At 41.5% G+C, this 13,853-nt stretch overlaps 1 protein-coding gene across 1 annotated transcript; it reads left to right on the top strand.

The window, feature by feature from the left end:
• The first annotated feature begins 3,636 nt into the window (after window positions 1-3,636).
• DSPP (dentin sialophosphoprotein) lies at window positions 3,637-8,572 on the top strand. Its single transcript, XM_006779399.1, is given in 6 exon segments — window positions 3,637-3,687; window positions 4,667-4,753; window positions 4,875-5,846; window positions 6,761-7,286; window positions 7,451-7,556; window positions 7,558-8,572. Coding segments are annotated over 6 exon segments (2,757 nt in total).
• The last annotated feature ends 5,281 nt before the right edge of the window (window positions 8,573-13,853 follow it).

Genomic DNA, 13,853 nt, shown 5'->3' with positions numbered 1-13,853 from the left:
TTTTTTTCTTTTCTTTTTAAATATATTTTTATTGACTACAGAGAGGGATAGTTAGAAACATCAATGATGAAGAGAATCATTGTCTGCCTCTTGCATGCCCTCGACTGGGGATCGAGCCCACCACCAGGGCATGTGCCCTTGACTGGAATCGAACCCGGGACCCTTGAGTCCACAGGGCGACGCTCTATCCACTGAGCCAAACCAGTCAGGGCAAGGATATATTTTTATTGATTTTCAGAGAGAAAGGAAGGGAGAGACTTAGAAACATTGATGCAAGAAGCATCTATTACTCATCTCCCGCATGTGCCCTGATGGGATCAAACCTGCAACCTAGGAATGTGCCTTGACTGGGAATTGAACCCACAAACTTTTGGTGTATGGAACGATGCTCCAACCAACTGAGCCACCTGGCCAGGGCTCTTCCTCTTTTAAATAGTAACAATAGTAACATTTAAACGCTGATTATGTTAAAAAATAAACACGAATTTGATTTAGCACATTAGGTTATATTTATTTCAAAGTTTGCCTAATCAACTTGGTGATAAGGCCCATGTCTGTCTTCTAGGGCTCTTCATCTGGCTCATATTAGATCTTCAAATGCTTGTTGAATTCATGAATGGATCTCAGTTTACGTATAACTTCTTGGTCCCTAAAAAAAATCCCAATGTTTGACCTAAAAAATTAATTTTTTGCCAGTTGACATTAGGGCTTTGAAAGCTGTACCAAAACACTTCTACTCAGAATAGCTAGAGATTCTGACTTCTGTCAGGCTTTTCCATTTTACAAGACGATAGCTTTGAAAAAAGAAAGATACATTACTAAAAAATTGGCAAACTGAGGTGGAAATTTGATCATTATCTGGTGCTTTGGTTAGTTTTGTTAAGAAATTAGATAAGGCAGATTTTAAAAACCCATCTTGGGCTTTCAAACAGGGCTTTAATTAGGCTTTGCTTTTCACTTAAAAAAATTGTCCAAAACTGGTAAAATTTCTAAATCTCATCTAATTTGTGACATGAAATAATCTGGAGGGGGTACACATAATTCTTAAGACTCTGTTTTCAGGCTGACAAAATTAAGGGCATTTCGTTTTCCTTCTTTAAAAAAAATATATTTTTATTGATTTCAGAGAAGAAGGGAGAGGGGGAGAGATAGAAACATCAATGATGAGAGAGAATCATTGATCGGCTGCCTCCTGCATGTCCCCTACCGGGGATTGAGCCTGCAACCTGAGTATGAGCCCTTGACCGGAATCGAAACCAGGACCCTTCAGTCCACAGGCCGATGCTCTATCCACTGAGCCAAACTGGCTAGCGTGAGGTTATTTCTATAGGAATCTTTCAAGCCATTTATCTACCTGTGGAAACAGCTGAGCATCATCATGCTTCATTCAATTGTTCTGGAGCGGATATGAAAGGGAGCTAATGTGGTCAGATTTCTGGGTTGCAGTATAGAAACGGGCTGCACATAACCCCGGCCTTCACTACAGGTACTTTTCCAGGACACCATGGCTCCTCCAAATCACAGTGTAGACTGGCCTTCGGCAGACTCTCTGTAATAATTAGGGTTGAGACTGCAAAGTACAGTATAATTCCTGCTCACTAAACAGCTGCCCTTCAACATCCATGCCAGAGCTCCGCATTATGCTTGTTCCGAGGCCACCTTGGCCTGGCTTTTCACCTACAGCGTTTTGGAAGGAGGTCTTGGCTTTCTGCTGAGCGGCTACAAGAGTAAGCACTCCCCCCGCCCCCTCTCTCAGTAGCCCTGAAACTGTGTCCTCTCCTGTGAAGAAATGCCAATGACTCTATGGCAGTTGATGTTCACAGAGGCTTTATTATGTTTCCACTAACATTAAGTCCAATAAAGGCTATGTTATAACATGCAGCGTTAGAAATTATAAACCCAGTGGGAGTTCATGAAATAGGAGTAAAACTCTCCTTTCCTTTCTACAGGAATGGAATCATTACATCAAGCAATCCAATTTGCAATAAATGGGAATTTAAATTTTTGATTCACATGGACTATACAATGCCTATTCCAATGTATCAGGATGTATATTCGACCACTTCTGAATGTAAATTCTAACAGGAATAAAGGGTCATATGTTTATAAGTCCCTCATAATAATTGCTATTATTTATTAAGAGATTGCTCCATACACAGGGCAGTGCCAGGTATTGCCTATATTAGTATTTATTCATTAACAATATTCAGAAAAGGTCTTTTTCTGTGCTCTGTATTGGACTACAGTGATTTCCAAGACATTCTCGTGGGTCTCGGGAGCGCTCAGTAGGGAAGGGGAACGTACAGGTAGCAGGGTTATTTTAAAACAGTACAATAAACACTGAGAGGCTCTCTGTATACTTTTCTTAATTGTCTGGCTGAAGTGTTGTTTTATTCACCTCCAGTTTTGAAAATCTGACTATTTTTGTAATTATGTTCTCTGTGTATTTCATCTGAAACTCCTCATCTACAGAAATTGGATCTCCGTAATCATTTCCTGAATTCATTAACTGTTTTAACAAATTTAGGTTTTTAGCTTTGAAAAAAAACCCCACCAAAAACAGTACAATAGGCTACCAGTGAGGGGTGCAGAAGCTGCTGCACGTAAAAAAGAGACACTAAGCACCCTCAGAAATGGAGCCATAGAAGGCTTCTCCGAGAAGATTTTTCTGCTGAGACAGGTGGGGCAATCCTGCAGTGCAGCCATTACTGTTATCCCAGATGGAGGAAACAAGCCTGAGTAAGGTGTTTAAATTTCTCAGTCTCACACAGCAAGTAGCAAAGGTAGAATTCGAGCCCAGGTCTCTAAATCCAAACTCTGTGTTCTTTCCATGAGCCTAGGGCCCCTCACACCTGTCCCTGACAGTAGCAGAACCCAAATGGATGAATTTAGAACGGGGATGATAAGTGCATCAGCTTTTAAACACAATCTTAGTACCATTAGTTAATACTTGATTAAAACTATTCGGAAGAGACAGATATTACTACCTTTAAGAACAGCAGAAGGGCACAAATTATGGCTATGACTTTGTGGCTATATGACTGCTCCCCTTCACTGACAGAGGCAAAAAAGTCTAGACCAGTGGTCCTCAACCTTCCTAATGCCGTGACCCTTTAATATAGTTCTTCATGTTGCAGTGACCCGGAACCATAAAATTATTTTCGTTGCTACTTTATAACTGTAATTTTGCTACTGTTATGAATCATAATGTAAATATCTGATATGCAGGATGTATTTTCATTGTTACAAATTGAACAAAATTAAAGCATGGTGATTAATCACAAAAACAACATGTAATTATATCTGTGTTTTCCGATGGTCTTAGGCGACCCCTGTGAAAGAGTCGCTCGACCCCCAAAGGGGTCGTGACCCACAGGTTGAGAACCGCTGCTCTAGATGGTTCCATTGGTGCTGAACCTGATGATGCCCGTACATCGCCACGACCACTCCAGGGATGTTCTGGAACACGGAGTCCTGGCAGCTGCCTTCTTATGCTCGATAAATACTCCTTGCCTGAGAAAAAGGCAAATGCTTACAAACCAAATGATACATAACTATGGTGTTCTCTTTTGTTCTGTAAGCAATGTTGTGCTATTCTCTTTTTTAAACAGCTATTAACTAATATTTTTGAAGAAAATGAAGATAATCATCTGTTTTTGCATTTGGGCAGCAGCATGGGCCATTCCGGTGAGTATGCCATCTTCAGGAAACCTCCTTATTTGGCTATCCCTTTTAACCTAACATAAATATAGAAGACTTTGCAGGTAAGCTGAGCCTAAACATTCAGATTTGCATGAAAGACTTGACAGCATATCTCTGGGGGTCTCGACAAAGCCAGACATGACTCCAAGTTCATGCCCCTATTTCTCCAATCAAAACTCATCCTGCTCAGAAGCACTCTTATTTAAAAATTCATTCAGATCAATTTACATTCAATCCCCAGAAATCATGAAGATTTTGTTCATCTTTGCTCAAGTGCCCTGAACTGCACTCTAATATCAATGAAACCTGTATTGCTTAGAAAGTTTTCAAGAAAGAAAAGTAGCATTCTTTAACATAGAAGAAAACTAACATTTTACTCAGAGTTAATGTTTATATGCTCACGGTAGAAAATTTGGAAAATAAAAACAACACCAGCAAAGAAAAAATAAGAAAATCCAACCATTTGTAATTTTATTAGCCAGCTGTCGTGGTTAACATTTTTTACATGTTTTCATAATACCAAATGCTTTGGTATTAATGTAGCTGAGAATTTTCTCAACTATTTCAAATGTGCTCCTGAGGACACATCGTCTATTACTTGGTTTTTCTTATGCACTGGCTCTGGTCATACCAACTATCCTCCTGGGGGATTTGGCCAGGATTATACTTAGGGTAGGTCTTGTACTTTGCAAGAGGCTTATTGTAGAGAAACACCCAAGATCTACCCTCTTATCTTTAGAAAAGACTGTTCCTCTTCTGTAGTTGAGATGAATGGTCTGGTTAATTCTTCAATAAAATTGGCAACACTGTTGTGAAAACCCTATAAAAAGCCATTTCTCTTTTCCACCTAATTAGAGCATATGTTGGCCTTTGTGGTATATCTCCCCCTCCTTCATTTAGGGAAAAATGTGTGTGTCTGTGTATGTGAATGCACACAAAATAAGAATGTTTTTGATTTTCATAGGTTCCTCAAATCAAGTCATTGGAGAGACATGCTGTTGGCCAATCTGTGAATTTAAGTCTTCCAGCAAAATTAAAAGTGCCAGTACAGGTATAGGGTATAAGATGTGTTTCGAAGGTGTTTTTAGATTTTATTACCTTCCAAAAAATTGATGCTCAGCTTTTCAGTTTCACGATGATATTCACTATTTATTTTGAATTGTTTTTTTCAGGATGAGTTATATGCTAATAATACCACCAAAGAAAGTGGTGTCCCTATGCATGAAAATGAAACAGGAAGGCAACAGTATACCAAAGATGCTTACAAAGTAGAAGGAAATGGCCCTGAGTGGGCAGGAGTAGGAGGGGAAAGTTCTGCTACACATTCCATGTCAGTCAATGAAGAGGGGAATCCTGGGGATCAGAATGGGGGCACAGAAAAACCAGAAACATATGGTCATGATGGAATACATGGTATTAGGGGACAAGTAAGCACGGTTGACATGACTGGCGCAGCAAATGGGAGCAATATTAATGGAAATGCTGATGAGAATTTTAAAAATGGGGATGTTGGAGACGCAAGTCAGAGTGAGAATGACACTGTGGTTGATGAAGATGAGCATCAAGTATCTGGAAGCAGTAATAGCACAGGCCACGAGGATGACATAAATGGGAATTCCTGTACGAATGAGGATGATACAAGTGCAGTAACACCTCAGAAAGAAGGGGAGAGAAATGGTCATGAGGGGGCCGGGGTAACACCAGGGGGAAGCGGAGCTGGCAAAAGAGAAGACGCTGGCCTCGATAATTCTGATGGGAGTCCTAGTGGGGATGGAACAGATGAGGGTGAAGACAAGGGCTCTGGTGATGATGAAGGTGAAGAAACGGGAAATGGAAAAGATGGCACTGATAACAGCCAGGGCCAGGAGGGCCAGGGTCATGGAAAAGAAGGCGGCAATGATAATAGCTCAGGTAAAAATTCAATGAGCAGTGAAGATGATGACCCCGAGGACAAAGAAGATCCCCACGACACGGATGGAGACAATGCCTCTGAGAGTGAGGAGGATTCCGATCGGATCCTAGAAGAAAATGATAGCCCAAGAATGGAGGACATCCAAAACACCAATCACAGAGAAAACCATGGTGTGGATAATGGAATTAGCCAAGAATCAGAGCCAAGTACGAATGGGAAGAGCCAAGATAAGGTTAGTTTGTGAAGTTGATTTTTTTTAAATATATATTTTATTGATTTTTTACAGAGAGGAAAGGAGAGAGATAGAGAGTTAGAAACATCGATCAGCTGCCTCCTGCACATCCCCCACTGGGGAAGTGCGCGCAACCCAGGTACATGCCCTTGACCGGAATCGAACCTGGGACCTTTCAGTCCGCAGGCCGACGCTCTATCCACTGAGCCAAACCGGTTTCGGCTGAAGTTGATTTTTTAAATAGTAGTTTAAATTCTCTCTTCCACCCAACTAATGGTAGCACAAAAAATAATCATGACAAGCATTCATGTATTTTCATACCTAAATTACTTGACTATCTGATGGGAAAGCCAGAGTTCTTACTAGATTTTGATATACAACATTTAAAAAAATATTTTATCAATTTTTTACAGAGAGGAAGGGAGAGGGATAGAGAGTTAGAAACACTGATGAGAGAGAAACATTGATCAGCTGCCTCCTGTACACCTCCCACTGGAGATGTGCCCACAACCAAGGTACATGCCCTTGACCAGAATCGAACCTGGGACCTTTCAGCCCACAGGTCCATGCGCTATCCACTGAGCAAAACTGGTTAGGCAATATACAACAATTTAAAAAAATCAGATATTTCTGAAAATTTGGTTAAAATTCTAGAAAATTCTTATGCTAAATAATGTCTGCACCATAAAAGTTCCTACTGGGTGAAATATGTGGCTGGGTTGTTTTACAACCCAAACACTAGAGCACTTCCAAGTACTGAATCCAGCACATTTTCACAAACAGATGTTTCTGAAGTACTGGAAGCTGACCTTCTGTTTCACGGGTTAATTTTCTCAGTCAGTGTTCCTCAGACCAATGCAATTTTGCAGTATAACATTTACTAATTACCCATTCTTCTACCCATTATTCCACAGGGAATAGAAATTGGAGGTCCCAGCAGTGGCAATAGAAACAATATTACCAAAGAAGCTGGGAAAGTCATTGGCGATAAAGAGAGTAAAGGACAACATGGAGTGATTGTGGGCAACGGAAATGTCCAGACACAAGGGGAGATTGACATCATGCAAGGACCTGGCCAGAAGTCAGAACCTGGAAATAAGGTTGAACACGGCCAAACAGGTAGTGAGAGTAACAGTGATGGTTATGATAGTTATGAGTTTGATGATGAATCCATGCAAGGAGATGATCCCAACAGCAGCGATGAGTCTAATGGCAATGATGATGCCAATTCTGAAGCTGACAGTGACAGCAGTAGCCGAGGAGATGCATCTTATAACTCAGATGAATCAAAAGCTAATGACAATGACAGTGATTCAAAAGGAGAAGGAGATGAGGACAGTGACAACACATCAGATGCTAGTGATAGTGACAGTAACGGCAATGGTAACAATGAGAGTGATGATAGTGAATCAGACAGCAGCAAAGGTAAATCAGACAGCAGTTTAACATTTTTTCCCCAAGTTTGACTATAACAAGTATTGGCAGGATGGGGAAATAGATTCATACATTTTGAGGGGAAATATAAAGTGTCTATGAAAATGTACATAAAATGGCATTTCCACTTCGAAGGGCATTTGGACGGGACCACAATGAAAAAAACGCAGACAGCAGTGATAGTAGTGACAGCAGTGACAGTAGTGACAGCAGTGACAGCAAATCAGACAGCAGTGACAGCAGTGACAGTAGTGACAGCAGTGATAGTAGTGACAGTAAATGACAGCAGTGACAGCAGTGATAGTAGTAGTAGTGACAGTAAATCAGACAGCAGTGACAGTAGTGATAGCAGTGACAGCAAATCAGACAGCAGTGACAGCAGTGACAGTAGTGATAGTAGTGACAGCAGCGATAGTAGTGACAGCAGCGATAGTAGTGACAGCAGCGATAGTAGTGACAGCAGCGATAGTAGTGACAGCAGCGATAGTAGTGACAGCAGCGATAGTAGTGACAGCAGCGATAGTAGTGACAGCAGCGATAGTAGTGACAGCAGCGATAGTAGTGACAGCAGCGATAGTAGTGACAGCAGCGATAGTAGTGACAGCAGCGATAGTAGTGACAGCAGCGATAGTAGTGACAGCAGCGATAGTAGTGACAGCAGCGATAGTAGTGACAGCAGCGATAGTAGTGACAGCAGCGATAGTAGTGACAGCAGCGATAGTAGTGACAGCAGCGATAGTAGTGACAGCAGCGATAGTAGTGACAGCAGCGATAGTAGTGACAGCAGCGATAGTAGTGACAGCAGCGATAGTAGTGACAGCAGCGATAGTAGTGACAGCAGCGATAGTAGTGACAGCAGCGATAGTAGTGACAGCAGCGATAGTAGTGACAGCAGCGATAGTAGTGACAGCAGCGATAGTAGTGACAGCAGCGATAGTAGTGACAGCAGCGATAGTAGTGACAGCAGCGATAGTAGTGACAGCAGCGATAGTAGTGACAGCAGCGATAGTAGTGACAGCAGCGATAGTAGTGACAGCAGCGATAGTAGTGACAGCAGCGATAGTAGTGACAGCAGCGATAGTAGTGACAGCAGTGATAGCAAATCAGATAGCAGTGACAGCAGTGATAGTGACAGCAGTGACAGCAATGAAAGCAGCGACAGTGCATCTGACAGTAGTGATGAGAGTGACAGCAAGAGCAAGTCTCCTAATGGCAACAACAATGGAAGTGATAGTGACAGTGACAGTGACAGTGAAGGCAGTGACAGCAATCACTCAACCAGTGATGATTAGAATAAACAAAACCCCACAAGATTTCTTGTGTGAAAAGTTTGGTGAGTGACAGGAAATAAAGATTTCCAAGAAAGTAAGGAGAAGGGAGAAGAAAACAGAAGGCATGTAAACAACCACAGGATGAAGCCAAATGGATGGATTCAGTCCAACTCCCAACTCCCTCAGAGAGAATCTGAATGTGTGACCTTTGGTACATGCGTGTTAAAATATATTCTGAAAAGATTTTGCTAAAGTTGTACATCTAAACATGAGAGAACAATTAAAGTATTATTTAATACTTTATACAGACATCTCAAGTAACCACATACTGCAGGATAATCCCAATCCAAATGCCAAGTGCTTTAGAGTGTGGCAAGTAAATACTTCTTATAAACAGTTTGTGACTTTGCCTTCATCTTTTGAGTAATTATATTTTCTGAATAGATGGTCTGCTCACTGCTGAGTAAAGGATGCTTTTACTATACCCGCCTTGGCTACTAATTCATTTACTTATCCCAAGAAATGCACCTGTAACGAAAAAAAAAAGCAGCAATATTTTAACCTTTTTGGGAATAATCTTTGTAATTATTGAATAGAGCAATTCCAAGTTAGGGAAATTCTAGAGTGTTAGAGAGGAATCGAAACATTGATTTAAACAAAACCTGATACTTAGTATTACATTCCTGCAAACCACTGGAAATTTAGCACAAAGTCCCTAAAACTACTGACAAAACTGGTGCAGTGCTTAGAACAGTGTCTCGCCTCCAGGAGCCACTTTCCAAATAGCAATAAATAAATGAAGACAAGAATGGACTTTGGGTGGGGCGGAGTGGGGAGGGATGGTGGTGTTCAGTTTTGAACTCTGTTAAGTGAAATCAGTTGTCTTCTGCCTCAACCTCACAAAGTCAAATTTGGTTCACATTTCCCTTTTAAACCCCCACAAACCAAACTTTCAGATCAGACCTTGAGACTCTCTTCTCACTGTTAATCTCTTTAATAAAGCCAACAGTTGCTGGTGAATAGTGTTTGGAAATGACTCGCTTTTATTGTTATTTGAGTCTTATATGTATGTAGCTAAAATCTGAGCATGGATTTTTAGCCTTTTCATGAATGAGGGTAATTTTTAGTTTTGGGATGAAGCCCAAATGCTAGAATGTGAGGGTCTTAAAAATGTATGAGCCTAGGGTCTACAGTGGTCGGCAAACTCATTAGTCAACAGAGCCAAATATCAACAGTACGATTGAAATTTCTTTTGAGAGCCAACTTTTTAAAACTTAAACTATACAGGTAGGTACATTGTTGTTAACTTAATATGGCTTAAGAAGAGCCACAGTCAAGGGGCCAAAGAGCCACATGTGGCTCGCGAGCTGCAGTTTGCTGACCATGGGCCTCCTAGACTCTAGGCCCTAGACTGTCATATTTCATAGGGTGGAGATATACTTTATTACTCAAACTAGGACACTTTTGAGAGTAAAAGGGGTGCTATCAATAATTACTTGGGGACAAGAAGTGAAAATTGGACTGTCTGGGGACACTGGAGATACAATGAACATAGCCATAAAACTTTAGGGTATATTTTCAAGATTTAGTAGTGATGATTTTTCATTTCCCTCTTTTCCCATGTAGGCAATTATTTTAGGTTTGTTCTATTTCAAAGTTAAACATCTATATAGGAAAGTTTTGGATGCAACTTTTTAAATGTTAATTTTCAACCAGGCATTAGTTGAAAACGTATGCTCTAAGATTAGGTGCATTTTACACAAAGAGTTTCAGTAGGTTGTTTTTTCTGCCTCCTCCCTCCCATATGCAAGAGTTTCTTTGTTAAGAGATCAATACTGCAAGGAATATCTCTGAAGGCTTTAAAACACTGCTATTCATAAACTACTTGGTAGCTCAAAATACTGTGAAATTTCAGGTTTCAATATATGCAAATCATATCAATCACTTCAAACTTCTTTCGTGAAAGTATGCTCTAGATTTTGAACTCCTTTAAACTTTAGGTTATTTTTTTTTTAAAAAAATGTATGAAGTGCTGCTTCTAGTATTTGTCCCACCTATTTCAAAAGGTTGTGATGAGCACTCAGTCAGGCAATGGATGTGGAACTCTTTGTAAGTTGTACAAGATATGTAAATGACAGGTAATGAAGTTTGGTGTTATAATAAACATCTGTTTATATGATTGTCCTCAAAGAAATCTCCCTTTATCTTAATGGGTTTGCATAACATGTTATAAAATTAACTTTAAAATAAATATATCTTTATTGATTTCAGAGAGGAAAGGAGAGGGAGAGAGAGAAAAACATCAATGATGAGAGAGAATTATTAACTGGGAATTGAACTGTGACCTCCTGGATGATCTGTCAACACTCAACCACTGAGCTACACTGGCCAGGCAAAAATGAACTATTTTTAATTGAAAAAGTAATATATGTATATACACAAAATAAAAAATTCAAACACTATGAAAAGGTGTACAAAAATATTAAATCTCTACAATCCTAGACTCCCAGTCCTCTATTTCTCTTCCGTAGAGGCAATCCCCATGACTAATATCCTGTTGAACTCTCCAAAAATATTTTATACACATATAAGCATATATATCCCCTTTTTAAAAAACATGGAAGTCTACTATACACAATGCACTTTTTAACCTAAGAATGTACCTTGAATAGAACACAGATTGATAATCTGTGTTGTATTTCATTTTGTGAACTGCTGTAAGTACTTAATCTCTGCCTATTTTTCCATTACTTTCTGAGCCATTCATGGAGTGAACTCCTCAGGTGTCACCAGAGTCTAATGGTCCAAGCTGAATACATTTTCAACCAGTTCTAATAAATATTTCATCTTAAGAAGTATTCCCGGGGGTGGAAGATGTTCAGAACTTAAAGGTGATGCCAGAAACAGCGAAAGAAGACTACGATCCTGATTTTCTTATGTAATGAAATTGGCATCAGCCTCTGGACCTTTGAGGCAAAAGTGGAGACACTTTAAAAGAATGTCTCAAGTAGACCCTTTGTACACAGGAAGTCTGCTGTTAGAAAACACAATTAGCCGAAACCGGTTTGGCTCAGTGGATGGAGCGTCGGCCTGCGGACTGAAAGGTCCCAGGTTCGATTCCAGTCAAGGCATGTACCTGGGTTGCGGGCACATCCCCAGTGGGGGATGTGCGGGAGGCAGCTGATTGATGTTTCTCTCTCATCGATGTTTCTAGCTCTCTATCTCTCTCCCTTCCTCTCTGTAAAAAATCAGTAAAATATATTAAAAAAAAACACAATTAGTTTGGGGTCATTTTCTGGAATAAAGATTAATAAGCTATCTGCTAATATTGTCCACAAGAGTAATTTTTTAAACTGCAGGTTGTCACTAATTTTTTAAAAATACATTTTTATTGATTTCAGAGAGGAAAGGAGAGGGAGAAAGAAAGAGATAGAAACATCAATGATGAGAGAGAATCAATGATCAGCTGCCTTCTGCACACCCCCTACTGGGGATTGAGCCCACAACCCAGCATGTGCCCTTTACCAGAGTCGAACCTGGGACCCTCAGTCTGCAGGGCGATGCTCTACACACTGAACCAAACCAGCTAGGGCTTGTCACTCAGTAAGTACTGATATCAATTTAGTGACTTATGACCAAAATTTTATAAAATGAAATAATAAAAAAGGAAAATCATAGTGCATCAGATGTAGTGTTTTGTGAAACTTGAGGCCTGGTGCATGAATTCATGCACCAGTGGGGTCCTTCAGCCCAGCCTGCAGGATTGGGCTGAAACCAGCTCTCCAACATCCCCCAAGGGGTCCTGGATTGCAAGATGGCACAGGCCAGGCTGAGGGACCACAACAGTGCATAATTGGGGCCAGGGAGGGACACTGGAGGTTGGCCAGCCAGGGAGGGACTGTGGGCTCCAGGGCATGTCCAGCTCATCTCACTCAGTCCCAATCAGCCGTACCCCAGCAGCAAGCCAACCTACCAGGTGGAGCCTCTGCCCCTTGGTGATCAGTGCATGTCATAGCAACTGGTTGACCCGTGGACTATCTGCTCCCTGGTGGTTAGTGTACATCATAGTGAGCAGTTGAGCAGCCTTAGCATATCATTAGCATATTATGCATTGATTGGTTGAATGGTCAAGCAGACGACTGGACACTTGGCATAATAGGCTTTTATTATATAGGATATACACACATATATCTAAGTATGCTTATACCAGGACATGATGTAAAATGTCATTCTGGAAGGAGAAGCCAAGATGGCGGCATAGGTAAACAACAGAAATTGCTGCCTCGCACAACCACTTCAAAAATACAACTAAAAGACAAAATGGACATCATCCAGAACCACAGGAAGGCTGGCTGAGTGGGAATTCTACAACTAGAAGGAAAGAGAAAAACACATTGATTCTCAGAGGAGGTGCAGAAGTAAAGTGCATAGGTGCAGAGGTACAGAGGCGCACACGGAAAGGGCTGGAAACTGAGGACGTGGTTGTTTTTTTCAATAGGGAGGGAGTCTCAAGCTCCCAACTGCTCTGAACTCCAGTTCTGGGCAAGTCTCTGGGGACCCAGACTCATACAGCGAGAAACTGGACTGTCTGGCATCCGGCAGAACTAGAGAGAGGCTGTCTCTCAGAGGTGCTTGCAGCGATTACCACGGGACACTGAGACCCGGGGTACTCCCGGTAGGGCTGAGGACCAGCCATAACTGTTTGCTTCGTCCTGTTGATTCCCTGAGACCCTGCCCCACCCAAGCTGTGCCCAGAGGCTTTTGCATAAGAAAGGGCCTGGCCCTTTTCAATCTAAAATTACCTAACAAACTGCAGCTGGGTCAGAGAGACCCAGAACAACCAAAAGAAGGCCCAAGGCCCCACAGCAGCTTGCATTGCTTTACAGCTGGGCCTCATCTGGGCATCTCCAAAATCCAAACAAAGAAGAGGAATCTGCAGATCTCTCCATGGCTCCTGCTGGGTAGCCTCAGGAAGAGGCTAAATTAGCACCTCCTTAGAGATCCAAGAGCCAGTGTGCCCAGTGGTCAGAGTGGGACCATCCAGATTACAACTCCTCAGATCCATAAGCGACACACTCAGGGGCCAGACTCAGTGAGCACCAAAGCCCCACTGAAGCAAGTCTTGCCCCAGAAGGGTGTCTCCAGCACAGAAGTTCTCCCACTGCAGTCACAGCTGATTCTCACAGTCAATTGGCCCGGAGGTCAATTCCTCCCAGTGATCCTACAACAATCAAGGCATAACTACAACAAGACTGTGCACAAAGCCCACAAGGGGGTGCACCAAGAGTGTCCACCTCAGGTA

This window comes from Myotis davidii, unplaced genomic scaffold (genome assembly GCF_000327345.1).
Source record: "Myotis davidii unplaced genomic scaffold, ASM32734v1 scaffold356, whole genome shotgun sequence".
Taxonomy (NCBI): Eukaryota; Metazoa; Chordata; class Mammalia; order Chiroptera; family Vespertilionidae; genus Myotis; species Myotis davidii.
The sequence above is the reverse complement of the archived record's forward strand: the minus strand, read 5'-3'. Positions and strand labels throughout refer to the sequence as shown.